The following is a 21,696-nucleotide window of genomic DNA, read 5'->3' as shown; positions in this document are numbered from 1 at the left end:
AAAACCCATCTGGTTCACTAATGCCCTTCAGAGAAGGAAATGTGTCATCCTCAGGTCTGGCCTACATGACTCCAGGTCCACTGTAATGTGGTTGATTCTTAACTGCCCTCTGAAATAGCCTAGCAAGTCACTCAGTTCACGGGGAGTTAGGGATGAGCAACAATTGCTGGCCTTGTCAGCGACACGCATATCCCATTAAAAAATATTAAAAACCAGACAGTGGCCATTTTAGATTATTTCTTCTTCACTTTGTGAATGTTGATATATTTATCCTACCTGCTGTCTGTGGGTCTGGCTCCATACCAAACCCTCCTGTCATGTGCATCTCGGCTTTTCGAGCAAGGAGGCAATACTTAGGCTCATCCCCTGTGCCATCGTACTCTCCACCTTCATCGTAATCAGTCATGTTCAGAGCAGCAGTATACCAATGTAAAGCTTCCTTCCAGTCTCGAGTCCTGCAATGCCAATGGGAAAAAGCTGCTACATTTACACAGGGATAAGAAGGCTGAGATAACCAGTGTGACCTCCAACGCATGGCCCAGTCTGGCACTGACCCAAAGCCCAGATGTTACTCCCAGGCTTTAGAGAACATAGAAACAGGCCATTCAACCCATTATGATTGTGCCGACTCTTTGAAGGAGCTACCTAATTAATGCCAACTCCCAGATTTTCCTCCCCCCATTACCCTCCAAATTGGCCCACTTACGTGGTCCAATTAGCTTTGAAAGTCCCTTTTAGATCCCAGATTGGGCGGCATGGTAGCACAATGGTTAGCACTGCTGCTTCAGAGCTCCAGGGACCTGGGTTCGATTCCCGCCTTGGGTCACTGCCTGTGTGGAGTTTGCACATTCTCCCTGTGACTGCGTGGGTTTCCTCCAGGTGTTCAGGTTTCCTGCCACAGTCCAAAGATGTGCGAGTTAGGTTGATTGGCCATGCTAAATTGCCCCTTAGTGTCCTGGGATATGTAGGTTAGAGGGATTAGCGGGTAAATATGTAGGAATACGAGGATAGGGCCTGGGTGGGATTGTGGTTGGTACAGACCTGATGGGCTGAATGGTCTCTTTCTGCACTAGGGTTTCTATAATTCTTTCTATGTTTCTATCTTAACAGCATTGTGTTTGAAATGACAATTCCCATTTCCCCTCTAGCACTTTTGACAATTATTTTAAATCTAATGCCTCTGGTTGCTGACCCATTTACCAAAGGAAACAGTTTCTTGTTACTTTCTCCATCAAAAACCCCTTCATAATTCACCGTTATAAGGTCAATAGGTCTCCAATTAAGATCCTCTGACAATCCCAGCTTCTCAAAGGCTTGAAACCCAAGGTATGCTGATCCTCCATGGCCTCACTCCCTCCCATCTCTGTAACCTTCTTCAGCTTCTGACATCTTTGCACTTCTCCAACTCGGATTGTGTAAATCTCTCGCTTCCTTTGCCTCATTGTTGGTGGCCATGTCTTCATCTATATAGGCCCAAGCTCTGGAATTCCCTCCCTCAGATCTTGGTTTCTCCCCCTCCTTTAAGATGCTCCTTAAAATCCACCACTTTTAAACTTGATGTTGCCCCTCCGAAAACCTCCTTTTGGTATCAATTTTTGCCACTATGTTTGAGATGTTAAAGCTAAACAAACTATCATTGGGTTATCTCAGCTAGGCCTGCAGTTAGTAGTCAGGAATTGCTGCAATGACACTGGGCTAGGGAATGGGTAAAGCATAATCGGTCTAAGTTTACACCTTTGATTGCTACTAAGCAGATTCAGCTGCTAAGTACATGGACATTGGGAGAGGAAAGGATCGAATTTTCCTGTCAGCTCTCAGTACGGTGGCACAGTGGTTAGCACTGCTGCCTCACAGCTCCAGGGACCCAGGTCAATTCCGGACTTGTCTGTGTTGAGTTTGCACGTTCTTCCTGTGTCTGTGTGCGTTTCCTCCCAGAGTCCAAAGAGGTGCAGGTGAGGTGGATTGGCTATGCTAAATTGCCCTTTAGTGTCCCAAAATGTGTAGGTTAGATGGGATTACTCATGGTAAATGTGTGGGGTTGCAGGGAGGGGGCCTGGGTTAAATACTGTCAGAGAGCTGGTGCAGATGCAATGGGCCGAATGGTCTCTTCTGTACTGTAGGGATTCTATGATTGTATATGATTCTACATGGCCTGACAAATCAACATCCTGTCTCACAGATAACAACAATGAAGGGTAGTGGCAACTAGGGGAATTTCACAGTAACTTCATTGCAGTGTTAATGTAAGCCTTACTTGTGACTAATAAATAAACTTTAATCAGCCATGCCAATTCCCTTAAATCATCTAGTTGGGGAGGAGATTAGGTTACATTCCCAATTGTTTATTTTATACAAGTAGAGAATCAGTTAAACGGAAGAAGCATGTGAACTCTATGTCCTGCAACCACACAGCGTATAAATAGATTCGCCTTATCTAAATTAATCAGGCACCCTGCCAAAACACACCATTTATAGTCCAGATGACTTTGTTTATATACATTTGTCCCAATGGTATAATGCAAGGACAGGGAATATTCTTGAAGCTGCCTGAACGACACTGACTGTGCAGCAGTAACTAGTTCACACAATTACAACATACACAGAGCTTCCGTCACACGTTCAATAAAGTTATGGTTACTGAGCAGGAGCAATTCTAACAGAATTCCCAATCCAGATGCACAAAGAATCTTCAATGTCTCTTGTTGACTACAGCACTTTATAGAATGGCTCCATCAGCATTTCTTTCCTGAATTCTGACAAATTGACAATGTTTGCTTTAAAGGAAGGTCTCTTTGATCAGGTCTTTATTCGTTAATGATGTTAAATGAACAAACCTCCTCCCTTTGTACTCGCCACTTTGTTTCATGTTTTACTACTGGCCAAACTTCATCAGTTATTCTCTTTCATTCATTTTATTCACAGATAATTGCACTGTACTCTCTCAGGTATCTCACTCAAGAGACCAGTTTTCACGTGCAATAGAGATAGAGTGGTGGCAAACCATTTGACCATATAATGCATCACAGTTGATCCTGTCAGTGGTCCACCGATGCCTAAACTTTCAAGCAAATACATATACATAACTTAATTATGCTCAGAGTATATGAACGTTAATTAAACTCAATACTAATTTTCCTTTTCAGAATCCCTCTACACGAGGAGGAAAGTAACAGGACTCATTCAATCAGAGAAATATTCATTGCAAAGCGTAGCAATGTCTCTGTCCTCACTGCACTCTATTCCAATTAACCAACTTCTTGCAAAACACAGTTAACAAAGTTATCAGCAATAAAATATAGATAGTACAAGAGATGTTGCACCTGTTGGGACTCAGATTGATGCCACTATCAAAGGCTCGAGCCACAAGAATCATGGATGGACGATCTCCTGCTTCTGCACCCATCAGCAAGTAGTCAAAGCCTCTCTGCCGGTTCTGTTGAGTATCCTGTTCATAGAGTTATGGATTCATTTTAATTGCTGATCTGTACAAACTTACATTGCGTCTAAAACACAGTAACAGGCAACTAGGTCCAAAAGGTCCATGCTGGTATTTAGGCTCCATTTGGGCCTCCTCCCACTCCTCATCTCACTTGATCAGCACATCCATCTATTGTGTGTGTGAGAATAGGCCTCCCATCAGTGTACAATACTGTTGGACAGAGTATAAATCAGCAAATTAAAGGAGCATGATTCAGGACTAAAGTAATAATTGTGGGTGACTTTAATCATCACTGGAGGTAAACCAAATTGGCAAAAGTAGCTTGGACGACGAGTTAATGGAAAACACTCAAGACAGGTGTTAAAACAATATTTTCTGAAATAGAGTCATATTGGACTCAAAACATTAACTGTTGGTCCTTTCTCCACAGATGCTGTCAGACCTGCTGGGTTTTTCCAGCACTTTTTTGTTATTTCAGATTTCCAGCACTGCAGTATTTTGCTTTTGTTTTGAAAAACCTAATGAGGGAACAGGCTATTTTAGATCTAGTATTCTGTAACAATACAGAGTTAATTAGTTAGTAAAGGATCCTCTGGGAAGGACTGATCAGGATTTTCATATTGAGTTCGAGATCTATGTGGTTATTCTGAAACTAGGTTTGTAATTTTAAATACAGAAGTACCTGAGGTGTGAGTTGGCAAAGGTAGATTGGGAAATTAGATTAAAATATATAATAGGTGATGAGCTATGACAAACATTTTTTTAAAAATCCTAATGCTTAGTAAATGCACATTCCTCTGAAGATTACAAACTCCAGTGGAAAAGTACTGCAACTGGTCTATTTTGAGAAATTAAGGGTAATATTAGTTTAAAAGAAGAGGCTTACAATTTTGCCAAAAGGAGTAATAAGCCTGAGGATAGGGAGGATTTTTAAATCTGCAAAGGGTGACCAAGAAGGCAATGTGAAAGGAAGAACAAAAGTAAACTGGCAAGAAACTTAAAAACAAATTGCAAGAGCTTTTACAAGTGTATTAAAAGGGAAGACATTTGGAGAAGTAGAAGACACGAAGAGCACACTGAAAATTGTGAGAACCAAGGGTCCAATGCAAGTGAGGAATTAAAAATAATTATTATTGAAGAAAATACTGGACATATTAATGGGATGAGTCCCCATTGTCATGATCCCAGCTGATGTTATTACTGGACGTGTCAGACCTTGCTCGGCAGATCATAGTTTTTTTTAAGCTGCGGAGGGTGTTTACTGAACAGATTCACAGGAGTCAAAAAGATAAAATATTTATTAAACAAGAAACATTAACCATATTACACTAGGCAACAAAAACATTGGAAAGATTTCATTACAGACACAAAAATTCACTACCCCAAAGTGCGGTGGATGCTGGGACAGTGAGTAAATTTAAGGGGGTGTTGGGCAGATTTTTAATTGGTAATGGGTTGAAGGGTTATGGGGAGAAGGCAGGAAAATGGGGAAGAGGAGCATATCGGCCATGATCGAATGGCGGAGCAGACTCGATGGGCCGAATGGCCTAATTCTGCTCCTGTATCTTAGGAACTTATGAACTTAAGAAAAAAAATGATTGAAACTCACGCTAATCACTTTTATCCCACCAATACCCTTACAGACCCAACACTCCAGTGAAAAGGTGCCACTATTTCTATCTCAAGGGTAGAGCTGGTTCAGTTGCAAAAAGGTTTATTTTCCAGTAGACTTCATAACATTCACTGGAGGTTTTTCCACAGTTGATATCATAGAATCCCTACAGAGCAAGAAGAGGCCATTCGGCCCATCAATTCTGCAACAACCACAATCCCACCCAGGCCCCATTCCTGTAACCCCACATATTTACCCTGCTAATCCCCTGACACTAAGAGTCAATTCAGCTTGGCCAATCAATCTAGCCCGCACATCTTTGGATTGTGATGTCTCTAAAACCACCACCACCAACCTCCCGTTCCCCCACCCCCCTGTGAAATTTGTGCAGTGTAGAGGCAGCTCTGTTTATAAACAGTACAAGTCAATGCACTGAAGATGAACCTTCAGTTCATGTCAAAAAAGGGCCATAGCTGCACACTGGAATTATGCTCGTCCTTTGCCCTCCCAACTCTGTCGCTGGATCCCTGCTGGAACCAAGGCCGGAAGACTCCAGTGTAAAATTCTAAGTGGACATTTTAAGTTGCTGTCAGTAGAAGGTACATCCGTTCCGCCACTGACCAATAGATCTGAGCCAATATGCTTAGTCACAGTAAACATGATTGGCACTGGGACGTTGTGTTCAATAAATCTATTAGGAGTTATTTTTGAGGGTATAACTAGTGGAATAACTTATTTATAACTAGTGGGATAAAAACGAGGAATTCGGTGGATGTAGTAAATTTGGATTTTCAGAATGTGCTACATAATAGGTTGTTCTACAATGTTAGGGCTCATGGAACTGCAGCATTGTATTAGCATTAGAGTGGTTAACTGACAGAAAAGGTGTCATTTTCAGAATGGCACTTTATAACTAATAGAACGCTGCAAGTATCAAGAGTTTTGGTATCAGCTATTTACAATCTATATCAGTAAGCCAGATAAAGGGTGTAAAATACCCAAGTTTGTGTACGGTACAATTAAGCAGGAATGTAATCCGTGAGGACGATGTCAAGGGGGTTAAAAAGGATATAAACTAATTAAGTGACTGGGACGAAGGTGACAGATGGAGAATAATGTGGAGAAGTGTGAAATTATCCCATTTTGATGGGAATAATGGAGAATCCTTCTTTAAAAGGTGAAAGATGAGTAAATGCTGGAACCCAAAGGGATTTGGATGTCCTAGCACACAAAACAAAAAGTTAACACCAGTACAGTAAGCTATTAGGAAGACAAATTGTGTGTTCATATTCAGTGCAGAGCTTTCCCAAACCGTGGCTTGCAACCCCTTTTGGGGTCAGGAGATGAGATTTTGGAATTGCAAACTCCTGGCTGCCATAGAGTTTAGACTGAGTACTAACAGCTGCAAGGGCCCTTTAAATCCTCAATTTTCCTATCTGTGGGCATGGGTTTAACAGTCAGATCTCTGCGGCCCACCCAATTCCTGCTGCAAAGAAAAGCCAGAATTTATTTTTAAACCGTCCAGTTTAAATATTCCCCACCAGGATCAACCACTCCCTGCTGCTCAGCGAATGAAGACCACTAAATCACTCCCCCATCCTGCTCAGCGGGTGAAGACCAACCCCCGTCCCGCTCAGCGGGTGAAGACTAACCCCCAGCCCATTCAGCGAGTGAAGACCACCCCCCGTCCCACTCAGTGGGTGAAGACTAACCCCCCGTCCCGCTCAGTGGGTGAAGACTAACCCCGCCTCCGTCCCGCTCAGCGGGTGAAGACCACCACCTCATTGTTCAAAAACTCTTGGACCTCCCAAAATATCACTCTGGGGTCACGCAAGTCTGAGACATTATAAACATGGTCACACTGAGGAAACATTTTGGATGCATTGCTCTAATGCAAGGGGTTTGCAGTGTAAAAGAGTAAGGAATTCTTGCAATGGAATTACATGGAGCTTCAGGGGGACCACAGCTGGAATACGGTGTAAAATTTTGGTCTTCTTATCTAACCTGCTTTAGAGGGGATGCAACAAAGGTTAATGCATTAATTCCTGGGATCAGCAGGTTGACCTATGAGCCTATATTTTCTGGAGTTTAAAAGAACGGAAGGTGTTCTCATTGAAACTTATAAAGTGAAACGCTGTTTTCCCTAAGCAGAGAATCTAGAAATAGAGGCTGAATTCTCAGGATAAGGGGACGATCATTTAGGCAGGAGATGAGGAAAACAATCTTCATTCAAAGAGTTTTGAATCAGGTTCAAAGGGGATGACCTGTTACTATTTTTTACATTGCCATTTTCCATTCCCATTCACGTTATCCCTTAAATGCATCAGTTCACCTCCTCCTTGAGGAAGTGCACTCCACATTCTAACCACTCTGGATTAAAATTGAATTCTCAGAAAAAATAAGCTTCTGAGGTATGAAAAGATCTGGCAGTCAATATTCTATTTTTAAAAATCAATGCTCATGACCAGAATCCTCCATTTCATCACTCCGGTGGGTAATATAATGCATAATTCTACTTTATAAGTAGCTCTTTGTTGTTAGAGTAACAAACATAAGACTATTTCCTCGGGTGGATGGAGCTATTACAAGGGGGCATAACTATAGGGTTCGTGGTGGGAGATATAGGAAGGATATCAGAGGTAGGTTCTTTACGCAGAGAGTGGTTGGGGTGCGAAATGGACTGCCTGCAGTGATAGTGGAGTCAGACACTTTAGGAAACATTTAAGCGGTTATTGGATAGGCACATGGAGCACACCAGGATGATAGGGAGTGGGATAGCTTGATCCTGGTTTCAGATAAAGCTCGGCACAACATCGTGGGCTGAAGGGCCTGTTCTGTGCTGTACTGTTCTATGTTCTAAACATACCTCTACAGTGACATCTGTTAAGATGTGATGAGGCAACTGCAGATAGATTAGGCCAAGAGCAACAATTGCTTCCAATTCCCCACAAAGAGCAGCATGTTCAAGATGGAAGATTGCAGACTTGCGATCCCATTCTTCCAGTTTATCACAGAATCGACCAGCCTCATGATAACGTACCATTGCCAAGTGCACCTGCAAGGGAAATGTAATTAGTTAGCTTGTGATTTACAGTGAGACAGAAGACAAACAGAGAGGGGCAAGGATATATGGGAAGAAAGTGGGCAATGGGATTGGTTATGCTGCACTGTTCGAGCAAACAGCCAATGGCAGTTATAATTGTAAGAAGTTTAACAACACCAGGTTAAAGTCCAACAGGTTTATTTGGTAGCAAGCTTTCGGAGCTGCAAGCCCCTTCTTCAGGTGAGTGGGGATTCTGTTCACAAACAGAGCATATAAAGACACAAACTCAATTTACATGAATAATGGTTGGAATGCGAATACTTACAACTAATCAAGTCTTTAAGAAACAAAACAATGCGAGTGGAGAGAGCATCAAGACAGGCTAAAAAGATGTGTATAAGTTATAATTGTCCCATATACACTTAAGGAAAAGTCATCCGAGTCAAGTTGAACTGTACAATTTTGGACATAGTGACTGAGTGATTACAATCTAACCTTGTACAATGTAGCAGGCAGAGAAGACTGAAGATAATAGGGCACACTTGAGGTTAATCACATTCCATTTCATAATCCTCCAGTTAGACACAGTGACTGTTAGGGTAGTTAACCTATCATCTTCAACCTCCCCAATATACCGTGGAAATGAAGCAAAGGTAAGGGGTGAAATACAAAGTAAAAGTGACTTCATCCAGCCCCACAACAAGGGGAAGAGCAGGCAACAAGATCCTAATAGTGTACCGCTGTAGCATCTGGTCTCTAAGAGACATGTGATCGGGGCATATTGCGTCCTATTTCCATTCCTTGAGCTCCTTGCACACAATGTTGTGCTTTATGTTGTTGGTCTAGAATCAATAACTGCTCCCTCAAATATTATGCATCAATACACCATTGTTCTTAGCACTGGCACAACAATATTGTATCAATTTGTGTTGCCAAAGTACTATTTACCATACTGAACTGGCCAAAGTACACCATCTGAGACTCCTCAATCTGTAAACCAGAAGATTCCCAGTTAGAATTACCTTGCCCAGTATGGATTTCCCTATTTTCTTTTCCTGCGTGATGGCATTTAGTCGCTCCACCTCAAATGCGACGCACGAAGGCCGATGCATGTGAGCCCGGGACGTATGGTATTGATTCCATTTGTCTTCGTTGTGGTGATCCTGAATGATAAGAGTCACAGCATACATAAATGCATTGGCCTTGGATTTCTGCCAACACAATACATCACCCTACACATTGACAATCTGCATATAGTGAAGCATTCATTCATCAGATTTAGGATACAGATTGCTTTACAAATTGTGTCTTATGCACTGCAGACCTTTGTTGAAATCACATATGCAACAGCAATCACAGCATAAAATCATTTAATTTTCAATTGCTTAAGCCAGTATTCCATATTCATGACATTACATGAACCTTCTGCCTTCACAGATTCAAGTCAAGGCCCTACAAGCTCCAGAGCGAGTCCAATAGCCAAGCGAGAATACGCAGGTGTAATTTCAGGGAATTATTTGGATTATATCTGCATCCATCAAATTTCTTCCTCCCTCTTTTGCAGGGGCCAGCTGTGGCTGTGACACCTGGTGATTTCATATTTGAACATGGAGGAGAGAGTTAGAAGGCTACTTGATGAAAAACTCTGTCCTCACATAGCATCTACTCACAAGCAATCCCTACTAACCACTGGCTGTTGAATCTCTCCCTGACCCAAGAGTGGAAACAGTTATATCACCTCCTACTCCAGCTAAGAACATGTAACTCAGTACAGACCGGAGATCAAACCTGGGAGCTCCTTGGCCAGCATAGTTTACTAAAGCACCTGGTTCTGCTTATACCTACTGGGCAAACAGGAGAAGCCTTCTGCACCATATCTGTATACTTCATGCATTATTAAAATGCACACAACACAATAAAATGCAAGGATCAAGCAATCATGCATGATCACCGGCTGAGTCCTATGACAGCGTCTGAGGACGATTAAGTGTTGGCACACATTGGGGTTTGCATTTTCCTGATTGAAGAACGATAAGGTAAAGAAAGAGAATTAAGAAATAAAAAGAAAACTTCCAACAAAAATATACACATTCAATATATCAAAAGGACATATCATACACGGGAAGAGAACTGAAAGTCAGAAAAGATGAACAAACTCTTCTGGAGGTACATTGCATTACATACCCTTCGAATACTGTCTTCATCAGATTCGCAATACTTTCGCATGTTTGCATTCATCTGAATAGAATTGTAAAAATAAAATCACACACAGCAATGATAAGAGAATTCTACAAGTACATTTGGTTGCAACTAAAACTTAATAGGACATATTCTCTAACTATACAAGATGTGTACTACAACAATTGCTAAATTATAACATGCAAGTCAGCACTTGGTAACTTTTTATCTGTGCAAGAAATGTATGTTTTAAAATACTTTATAAATTATGACCATAGCAAGTGCTTCATTTAAGTGCTGTTCTCCCAAAACAATTACATAATTATGCACAACTAATAACAACCAATGGATTCCTGATGTTCGGAACATGAGGACATTATTCAGCACCTCTAGCCCATTTCACCATTCAATTTGATGAGTATCATATAGCTGCGCTGTTTCCATAACCCTTAACACTCCTACCTCACTAAACTCCATCAAATCTCAGGTTTGAAATTTTTAAACTTGACCCAGAACTTCAACAGCTTTTTTGGGGACAGTTCCAGATTTCCACTATATGCCAACAGTACTGCATTTCTTTTGTCTTTGCAGTTTTTAAATTCTGTAGCATAATTATCGTAAGGTGGGATGGGGGGAGACCCTGTTGAAAGGACAGACAATGTGGATGCACAAGGGATTACATTGTATAACTATGTCCACAGAATAAGAACAGGCCATTCAGTCCAATGGGTCTGTGCCAGTGCTTGTGACCCACACAATCCTCCTCTCACCTCTCTTCATCTCACTCTATCAGTATACCCTTCTATCCCTTTCTCCCTTGCATGTATATCTAGTGCACGCATGCACATGTATATCTAGTGCACGCACGCACCCACCACTGGGAACACATTCTCTACATTTTTATTGTACCTAACCCTTTTGTTATCTTTTATTATGGAAAGTTGCTCATTACCCGATCTGCAAACTCTCCTTCCAGTTCACCCCTCCGCTCACTGGGACATCCACTGTCACCACCGTTTTCAGACATCTGACAGCAGAACAGGAAAACTGTTACAAAGCAGGCTCAGGTAGTCTGAAATAATTATGTTACAAAGCAAAACAGGTGTCAAAGAGGAAATTAAACTGTATTTTGGGATAGCACAAACTCTGTCCCACTATGTAATATGTAAAACTCGGTGCTATGGAGGCTGCGCTCTTCCACAGCGTGCAATGTAATGTAAGTGGATTGTAGATTGTTGTGAGTGTCAGACCAAATTGCCCCTCCTTACTCTGCCTCCTTCTCTCATTCTGAGTTTCAGGCTGCAGGCTCCAGCAGTGACATCATTGGACCTCTGCACAAGCACAGATCAATGCGAATGCACAGGTGGGTGTCGGTGGCCATCTTGTGAGGCTATATTGAATTGGCAGGAGAAACAGTGAGCACAAAATGTCGATGTGAAAAAAAATCTCTGAATTACTTTCTGATCCAAGTACAGTGATAAAGCTAAGCTGATAGGTGAACCTGATTTTTTTAAAAACTCACTGGTGAGGATGGGATAAGGTAGAGATTAGTCTTATCATTCAAACTGAATGTGGACAATGCCTGATTGGAAACAATTGTTTGGCCATTTACTTTCCTTTGGATCCATTGAATTGCTTTTGGCACTATATCAAATGGATAGTGTATGGGCATGAAGAATATATCTTAACATACAATTAATTAGGATGGCAGATAAGTAAAAGAAATTGAAAGGCAGAAGCAGAGGTCATGTTATTGTGTATATTAACCCCATACATTACAGATATACCAGAAGTTAGTTCTACAAAACAGAATATTACATGCAAAACTGCAAATTAGAACAACCCCAATTTATATCTGATCTTACCCGTCTCTCAGCCGATGAATCACTGTGCTCATCACCCAGATTATCAACTTCATTAAAGAATGTCCAACCTAGAAGAAAGAAGAAGCTGAGTGCTACAGATTACTTGGAGCACCTTGACATAATCAGAGAAAACAGACACTCTTCCAAAAAATTCCAATAAACCCACGTACTGAAAATAAATTGGCTGTGTCAAATTCTGAGCCATTGAAGGACGACAGGAATGTCAAGCAAAGAGATAGGGAGAGGGAAAGGTGGCAAAATATGGGGGGGGGGGGGGGGTGAAAATCAGAGCTCATACACAATTTGTCTTCCTTAAATTGTACATTATTAAAAGAACCAACTCAATTCTACCTCCTTTGAATAAGGATTTTGAAAGAGAAATGGCCACTTTCAATGTGAAAACACTTAATCTCCTGCCTGTTGGCAGCTATCCATCTAAATATGAGATGCATAGGGATAAGCCCAGGCCATTCAGCCCCTTTAGCTTATTTTGCCAGTCAATTGGGTCATTATTGGCCCGTTTCTTAATTTCATTTACCTGCATTTTACTCCATACCCAAACCCAATAAAATTAGCCCAAACCACCCATGTTATGCTTTAACAAAGTCAATGGAAGAAAATGGAATTTACCCATTGGAGATTTTCCCAACATGTCTTCCTTAAAACTCCACCAAGATGATGGGGAGCAGGGGAGCGAGTCAAAATTGCTGTCGCTCATACTTTCATCTGCAGAGGTCTCGGAGAGTCGTGTAAGAATTGGAGGTCTTGAGCCAGAAATGGTCCTCACTCGAGTGCTCCCACAGACTTCCTCCGTTCCTCGAATGACAGTTTTGGCTGTTTTCTGATTCAAGGAAGACAGATATTTACTTATTCAAAGAGGAGCATCCATTTGTACATAAATGAGGAATAAAAACGAAATGTACATCAAGAAGGCTGAAGAACATTTTACTAATCAGACTTCCATTAATCTCATGCCCAGTATTACTTCACGCAATGTATATTTTTCTTATTTAGGGAAGTTCAATCATTTGCAGGTTAACTTTCTCACCCAGGCATCTTAGTGTTGACTCCATAGCATCACCGGTCTCCACTCCTGTCATATTTGCTGCAAACATCGTCAACCATTTGTCACTTCCAGACTCAAACTATTTGAATACTCTTCTGGTCGACCTCGTAATGTCCATCCTCCACGAAACTTAGCTCAGTCAAAACTCTGCTTCTCTATCCCACACTACACCAACCCATACTTAACCCCCATACTCGTCCAGCATCATGTCTCTGCCGGCTTCATTAGGCCTCCGGCAGCTTGTCCCCCCAACCCACTCTTCCTCTTCAACACCTCCAATATCAAATTTCATGTTTCTGTGCAGATCCCTCTATAGCCTCAGCCCATCCCCATCTCTGTTACCCCCTCCAGCCCCACGAATTTGTCATCCCAGAACTTTCCACTCTTATGATTCTGAAATCAAGGGGACAATTCTTCCAAAAGTGCTGAATTGGTGAGAAAACTGATGTAAATTACGGTTGTTTTTTCAGTGGCAGTTCAGACCCGAATCTCCCACCCTCTGTGCATTGCAGAGGTCACTATCGTGAATATCATTAAAAGCTTGGGGGGGGTGCAGGGCCTATTCACACTGGAGTCTGACAGCTCCAGGCCTCTGTGCATGCTCAGTGGCCCCGGTCTGTCAGATCGCAGTTTGCTGGCCAGCTCAGTCGCTGGCCAGCCTGGGACCCTCCCACTGCTGCCCCTCCAGCCCACACCACGATCGCAGCCCCCACAAGCACTCTCAGGTCAGACCCCACCCACAATAGGCCCTTCCCCTTGGCCCCACCCCCCCTGGTCCCACCCCTTGTCCGAGGCCCCACTCACTTGCCCCAAGGCCTTGCCCCCTAGGTCCTACCCAGTGGGCAGTGCCAAGGCTCCCCCTGGACATGGGCACTTTGCCCCTTAGGCAGTGCCAGGGGGCACAGGCTGGCACTGCCAGGTTGCCCGGGGGCACCACCTCCCCCCGCCGCCCGACCCCCCTGGGGGCCCCTTCCCCCCCCTTCACTCCGGCAGAGTCTCTCACTAGTTTCCCCAATGTGGGGAGCTACTCTAAACCCCGCCAGAGTGAAATACTCCTGGCGGGGTGGGAGATTCTATCGGACCTGGAGAATTCTGTGCCGGGCCTGATAATCACATTTAAAATACATGAAAAATAGATTCAAATCACTTACCTCTCTTCCCGCTGGTTTCCAGTGCGGTCCTGACTGCGCCTGTAAGATGCACATGCATCGGGAACGCACACGCGAATCCCGTGAAATGGCCAACACGAGATTCTCCCATCCCGACACGCCAAAAAACCTGCGCGTCAAGATGGGAGAATCGCCCCCCCCCCCCCCCCCCCCCCCAACTAGTGTGCACACCTCCTTTTCCCATTACTGGCAGCCATTCCTTCAGCCATCTAGGTCCAATGCTTTCTTCTTTCAAGATAAAACCACCATCAGTGTGATGCGGAACAATCCAGACAGAGGTCTATTTTTCAAGGTGAGTGGAGTTAGATTATTTGGAGACATCAGTAGAATGTTCAGTGCCCCAAACTAGAGGGAAAAAAATCAACCTGATCTGCTGGTGCCCTGGCCATCAGAAAGTGCTGTGTGTGGGGCTGTCGGGATTGTCATGCCGTCAATGGTTAATGCTCACAGTCTGGGATCTTTCATCAAGAAGAAAAGAGTCACTTGATCAGATACCACAACTGCCATCTCGCACAAGTCATCACCTTCCAGACAGGAATGGAGAGAAACACAAACTATGTAGAGCACTAACCAGTAGATTCTGTGCATGTTCCAATGTTTCCTTTTCTTTAGGAGATATATCAAATGGTGTAAGTCCCATTTTCTTACATATACTGTTGCAGGCATGGGAATGAAAAAACAAGGCCATTCCTCGCACACCTGTAGTGAAAAGTGCAGAATCAGTATACCCAACTCCAAAAATAAACACACTATTGTTTACCTCAGGACATCACACTGTGGACTGTCTTATGGTTCAATGGGTCAGTGCACCATGTAGTACAGTGCTGAGCTAAACCGATCAGAAAATACCTAGGCTGGATTCCTCAATCTGTGTTGAGTTCAATCATTCCACTGGGGCAGCAGTGAAAATGACGCAATCAGCCTCAGTGCCCATGGGATGAGAGGGGGGGGTAACCCTCACAGTCAATAGCACACCATTATTCACTGCCCATGAATCAATGTGGATGAGTTATGAGGGTCACACCAACCATAACTTTGAACACCTCTGTCAAATCTCCCTTTAAGCTTCGCTGCTCTAAGGATTACCATAGCAGCTTCCCTAGTCTCTCCATACAACTGAAGTCCCTCATCTCTGGTACTATTATTCTTTTTGAACGGCAGATTAGGTTTGAAGGGCCAAATGCTCCTAATTAGTATGTCCTTAATCTGATAAATCTCCTCTGTACCCTCTGCAAGGCCTCGACATTATTCCTGATGTGTGATGCCCATAATTAAACCCAATACACCAGCTGTGGGCAAACCAGTGCTTTGTAAAGGAGACAGCTTGACTTCCCTTTTATCATAAACTCTTATCACAAAACATCTATATGTTTAAATAACTGAGTAAGTGAAGGAATGGCGTAATTACAGATACATCTGGCCACTAGCTTAAATAAAGAAACATTACCCAAATTGCCATCTCCAAAGTCTGTGCCACCAAACGTATGAATCTGAGGATCTGTGTACAAATCTCCCACTCCCTGGATGTCAACAACAATCAACTGGTGTGCGGAGCGTTCAAAAGTGAAATGGCTAAATGCCTGTAATTATATGGTAAGGTTAAAGGAAAGACTTGTTAATTAGTTTGATTTTAGTGGAAGGGTGTTTCACAGTTCAAAGTATACATGCTTATCACAGGCACCGAGATAATATTTAGCCATAGATTTTGCAGATTAAATATATCACAGAAAACACATTGCACAACAAGACTCCTTTTTAAAATACACAGATTGAATCCTGAAAAAATGAATATTTAAAAGCTCAATGGGACAGCATACCATTTAGAAGTTTCATGATGGACATCTGCCCTTTGAGAATGACCTTAAATTTAAGGCAACAATTTTCTTTCCTCCAATCCCATGGGACTGCAAAACATCCAAAATAGTCCAATTCTACACACACAGATCTTTTCAGGTTGGAAAATTTCAGGTTTCAATCCAGCAGTACAAATAAAGATCTATCTGGTTGGAACTGATGATTTAGAAATGTCTGATTAGGGCACTGATCTATTCTGCATTATCCCCAATCTATTACTTACCTGTGGAGTAAGGCGGAAATTTTCATCCCTTACAAAGCCAGAGTTGGAGTTGTATTTGATGTATTTACCCTCTATGTAATGTTCCAAGTGGTACAGAGGCTTTCCAGGCCTGTCTTTCATCTCCAAAATACACATCTGCATAATGTCAACCTGTCATAAAGGACAAAATAAACACTTAAAATGAGAACAGTCTTGCCAAATAATTTCAAGTGTGATTACTTTTACATTTATAGTATTTTTAGTTAGAGATGCTGCCTGTGTCCATGCTGCCCATCCCCAACTTCTCCTGGAAACACTGGCTCAACTTGGACTATGCTTCCTGTGCAAAGTTAAAGGAAAAAAGGCCTATAGTTAAATATCACTTTTCAGAATTCCCAAAGAGCTTAACAAGCAATGAAGTACTTTTTGAAATGTTTGCAGGAAATGTGGCAGCCAATTTGCACACAGCAAAGTCCCACAAACAGCAATGAGATACATGATCAGATAAATCAGTGACATTGGCTGAAGGATAAATACTGGCCTGGACACCTGGGAGAACACCCCTGCTCTTCTTCAAAACACCACAATGGGATTTTTTACATCCATCAGAGATGGAAACAGGGGCCTCAGTTTAACATCTCACCCAAAAGATGGCACCTCCAATAGTGGAGCGCTCATTCAGTACTGCACCTGGTGTGTGGGCCCAGATCTTGTGTTTAGATAATGGGACTTGAACCCACAGCCTTCAGTTTCACTGGTGAGCAAGCTACCCACTGAGCCCATGGTTAACACAGTGTAAGTCAAGATAGTGATTGTTAATAGGCCACTTGAGCCTCCGAGCGAGGGCATTACAACCATGAGCCAGTCTCCACAGCAAGAGTTAGAGAGGAGCAAAGATAGAAGACTACCAAAGATACATACTAAAGCAGAATGTAGACATTGCCAACTTTTATTGGCTGCACACCTGCTAATTTTCAGCCACCAGATTTTGACACAAATTCCACAAAATCCCTACAGTGCAGAAGGAAGCCATTCAGCCCATCAAGTCTGCACCAACTCTCCAAAAGAGTATCTCACCCTGGTTGGTATGAATTACAGAACCAGAGCAGATTAGAGTTAAGATAAAGGTCAGCCATGATCAAACTAAATGGTGGAACAGCTACAAGAGCTGAATGGCTTCTTCCTATTCCTATGTTCAGAATTCACAAGATAAGGGATCTGAATTCTCTGAACCCAGTGTCTATTACTTCACCTGTTTTGGAGGTTTGTGCCTGTTGTACTCTTCTCCCCAGAGCTTTGCTTCCATTTGAAGTCGTACATCCTCAAAATACACATTGCGATCCACAGAATCTATATAGCGCTTTGCTACATAATTGGAGGCAGATTTCCACTGCTGGTGACGTGTGAAATTCGAAAGCTTCTTCCTGATTTAAAAAGAAAAGTAGCAAAATGTAGTCTCTGGTACAACTAATCTGCAATTAAGATAATTTGGCACTTTCCTTTTTCACATTGATTTCTCAGGAGCTATTTCCTAAATATGACATATTCCACCCCCAATTTCCCCCACCGAAGGTACCTTTCTAGCACTTCCTAGGGTAAGTTCCCTTGCTCTCCATAACCATTTCCCTTGCTCTCCATAACCATTTCTCACTAATTTCCTCCACACACCCTTGTATCTCTGCTGAAACCTTTGACCACTCTGTGAGGCATGGTTCTACAGATGAAGATTATGGTCCAGTATCTGGTTCAAATGACCATTAATCAAGAGTCTGTCTCATCAATGTGTCATCAGAGTGGAAACTAAATTTCCTTTCCCAATAAACACGCAAGCATTTCCAGCTAACCTCATTTATGAATAAAGACAATTAGGGTGGCACTTGGCAACTTCCAATACTCAGTATGATCTACAATCCAGTAATAAAGCAAAATTAAGACAGTAGACGCAACGATCTACTGCACAAATTATTTAAAAAATAATTCAACCCAAATAAACAAAAGGCTAAAATTTCAGTTCATATATTAAATGTGCAGAGATGACTGCAAAACAACTAACACATTTAGAATCCACTGCCTGAGAATTCTAGAGATAGTTTACATGTTTCTACTGCTGGTTTAGAAGCATGTAGTGTCACAGTGCTATGACCAGACTGTAAATTAATACTGCATGCTTACAAAGACACTGATTTTGAGAAATGACCTGCCTCATGTCTGCAAATTTTGAAAACGTCAGCAACCCATTTAATCTACAAACAAGGGATAAATCCCAGATACCACACAGCTATAATAATCTCAAATAAATCCTCATTGACTGGATTTTAAAATAAACAAAATTAAAAAGGGACATATAATAGTGTCTCGGGAAGTCATGGAGGAAGGTGGCTAAATGGAGAACTATTTTAGGCAGACACGTTCTCCTGGAGGAATGGGCAAAATCTCCTCCACCAACGCTGCAAAATTCGTGGGACTCCATGAATCCTGAATGAGAAAAATGTTCTTAAAAATAAAAGTAATCAGTTACCACATCCACCAACCAGTTTCCCAACACTTCCTGCATCCCAACTAACACAGCTCCAGTGGGTGCTGGAAATCTTTCTTGCAAGGGGCGAGAGAGTAAGCAGCAATCACAAACTGGAGCTCTGACCCCTCGTATTCTATTAGCCAGGGAAATGAGTTTGACTGTAATAGCCATGCCACTACCCCAGCTTTGATTTGCTGGCAAACAGGAGTTTACCTGGCCTGCGCAATTCAGTGTCAGACCAGCTGATGACCGAGTCACAGAAGCCATGCAAAATTCTCTCTGGAAACAAAATCAAGGACAGAATTTTCCACACATCTCCACCGCATGTTTCACAAAGGTGGCCCACCGTTTTCCCATTCTATGCACCTGTGTCGCTGGAAAACCCTCGGCGGGGTTCGCCATCGGTGGGACCAGAGGATCCCATTGGTGAGAACGGGCAGAAAATTCCAACTGAAGTGTTTTTATAAAGCGTTCCGTATAACACCCTCTATTAGATCTTGTTACTGGGGGGCAGGGAAGTTAAATTTAACCTCCACCACCCCCCCCCCTTAACCTCTTAAGTCTACTATCATTATTTGCATTCTACCAGGAGAAAGACATTGTTTCCTCACTATACAACAAAAACAATTTCATTTAATTCTTTCATGGAATGTGAATGTCACTGACAAGGTCAGCATTTGTTGCCCATCACTGATTTCCCTTTAATTGAGTGGCTTGCTAGACCAGTTCAGAAGGCAGCTGAGAGTCACCCACATAGCTTGGGTCTGGAGTTGCAGGTAGGCCAGACTGGGCAAGGATGGCAGATTTTCTTCCTTAAAAAAGGACATTAGTGAACAAGATGAGTTTTAAGACAATTGACAATGTTTTAATGATCACTGTTACCAAAACTCACTTTTAATTCCAGATTTTATGAATTGAATTTTAACCCATGTCCCCAAGACATTAGTCTGGGCCTCTGGCGACATTACCACCATCTCCCCCTAGCATGAAATGATAAATATAACATCCAGAGCAAACAGAAGTGAGTAATGGTGAGGAATGTACAGCTTTACTTCATCACTCAGAATCCCAGGCCACTGTGCCCACTCTGATCTACATCAACTATTCAATGGCACAACAAACATATAAAACTTACGTTCTGTAACATTCCCGCATTGCGCCTCGACCAAATGGCTGAAAGGGAAACATGAATCTCTTTACTTATGCACAAGCAAGTAACTTTATTAAAAGGAGAAGGAAGTACAATGAACGTCAAGTACTTATTTCTCAAGAAGCTTCCACAAGCTTTTCCTTTACTTTTAAAGAAAACAAAACCAGGATTCAAATTGTACTTTTGGGCTGCATTGTTGTGTTCTGTACACAGTTCAGTAAAAGCATGCATGCTGCACTGTCAGTGAAGTGTTGTACCAAGCCATGTGTTTCTTTCAGTGATAAACAAATCTCTGCGTATCTTCAAACTGCAGCAAGGGCAGCAGAAGGTAAGTGAGGTGTGGGCTAAATTCACAATCACTGATGCCAGCTTTCAGGCTCATCACGATGCGTGGCCACAGAGGGGAGGGAGGGGTGGAGTAAGGAACCTGGTGACCAGCAGTGCACTCACCGCAGCTATTTCAAGGTATATCCCAAGTAAGAAGAAGGATCATTGCCTTGACAGCCTGGTCAGAAGGGAGAACCATTTGCAGGAGATGCACCGAGTTTCACACAGCAAGTCAAAACAGCTTGAAAGATGCTTTTGTGCAGAACAGAAATGGCAATACACACTAAAGATTAGGCTAATCTGTGACTTAATTAAAACTGAAGAATCTTTCTACAGCAAGTCCTCACTTTATGTTGGTTGTTTAACGTCGTTTCACTTAAACACGGTTTAACCTTTGGGACCTTTTTCCGATTTATGTTGTCATTGATGGTTTTAAGTCGCCTATGCTTAGGCCAACGTCCCTCTACCCAACCAGACTGCAATCTGAGCCAGCCGCCACTGTCATCACTAGAGGCCCAGGCAGTGGGGAAAGAACAAGGCCCAAGTTCCAGGAGCACAGGGCAGGGACAGGAAGCTGCCGGCCACCCACCAGGTAATGAAGTGCGAGCAACCTAGGGCGGGGAGCATGACCTGCACCATTCCCAGCTCCATCTGCAACCCGGGAAAGTGGATTGGCACCTGCAGACTGTCAGGAAGGGGTCCAGACTTCAGGGAGAGAGACCGAGCGGGACAGGAGGGAGCGGCCGAGCGGGACAGGAGAAAGAGAGAGAGAGAGAGAAAGGAAAGCAAGCAAGAAGCTGAGCTGGGTTTCAGGGGTGCTGTGGTGAGAGACAGATGAATTGATACTCGAGGCTTGTTCGGGTGACAATGTTATCTAATTTCAATGTATTTATATTTCTGTCATATTCAGTAATTTATTTTATTTTGCAAGCTATTTGAACTAAGAATGCAAGGTGCTGCACATGGATGGTACAATATATCAACTCATACATTGGTTTTTCTGGGCATGAAATGTCTGAAGAAACCTAACTCTGGCTTCAACATTGATTCCTATGAGATCCCATGATTCATGTAAAGTTGTCTCACTTAACGTTGTTGTTGTCAGCAACACAGCCACAAGCTTAAGTGACGACGTACTGTACATAAGTGTGCTATACTTCATGAATGTTGACTGCGCAGCTTGAGGTACAACCCACACTTTTCTAAAGCATTTATTATAAACATATTCTATGACTGATCATAAAAATTTATACAATGCCTATCATCATGTCAG

At 42.5% G+C, this 21,696-nt stretch overlaps 1 protein-coding gene across 14 annotated transcripts in view; it reads right to left on the bottom strand.

Annotated features, from left to right (window-relative positions):
• The window catches only part of eef2k (eukaryotic elongation factor 2 kinase), a 57,661-nt gene that overhangs the window by 5,799 nt on the left and 30,166 nt on the right, over positions 1-21,696 (bottom strand). For 7 of the 14 annotated variants that reach the window (XM_078240561.1, XM_078240564.1, XM_078240560.1 and 4 more), the window contains 14 exons: positions 20,082-20,119; positions 17,681-17,852; positions 16,450-16,599; positions 15,820-15,952; positions 14,944-15,071; positions 12,768-12,978; positions 12,138-12,205; positions 11,225-11,299; positions 10,279-10,332; positions 10,046-10,111; positions 9,117-9,257; positions 7,918-8,106; positions 3,321-3,445; positions 277-455 (listed from right to left, as the gene is read on the bottom strand). In XM_078240561.1, coding sequence (XP_078096687.1) covers positions 277-455; positions 3,321-3,445; positions 7,918-8,106; positions 9,117-9,257; positions 10,046-10,111; positions 10,279-10,332; positions 11,225-11,299; positions 12,138-12,205; positions 12,768-12,978; positions 14,944-15,071; positions 15,820-15,952; positions 16,450-16,599; positions 17,681-17,852; positions 20,082-20,119 — 1,729 coding nt within the window. The remainder of the gene's footprint in view (positions 1-276; positions 456-3,320; positions 3,446-7,917; positions 8,107-9,116; positions 9,258-10,045; positions 10,112-10,278; positions 10,333-11,224; positions 11,300-12,137; positions 12,206-12,767; positions 12,979-14,943; positions 15,072-15,819; positions 15,953-16,449; positions 16,600-17,680; positions 17,853-20,081; positions 20,120-21,696) is intronic. The other 7 variants (XM_078240568.1, XM_078240567.1, XM_078240569.1 and 4 more) reach the window with 3 other exon arrangements.

Source organism: Mustelus asterias, chromosome 23, assembly GCF_964213995.1.
Source record: "Mustelus asterias chromosome 23, sMusAst1.hap1.1, whole genome shotgun sequence".
In the NCBI taxonomy this organism is placed as follows: Eukaryota; Metazoa; Chordata; class Chondrichthyes; order Carcharhiniformes; family Triakidae; genus Mustelus; species Mustelus asterias.
Note: the sequence above shows the minus strand (reverse complement) of the source record. Positions and strands in the feature narration are given on the sequence as shown.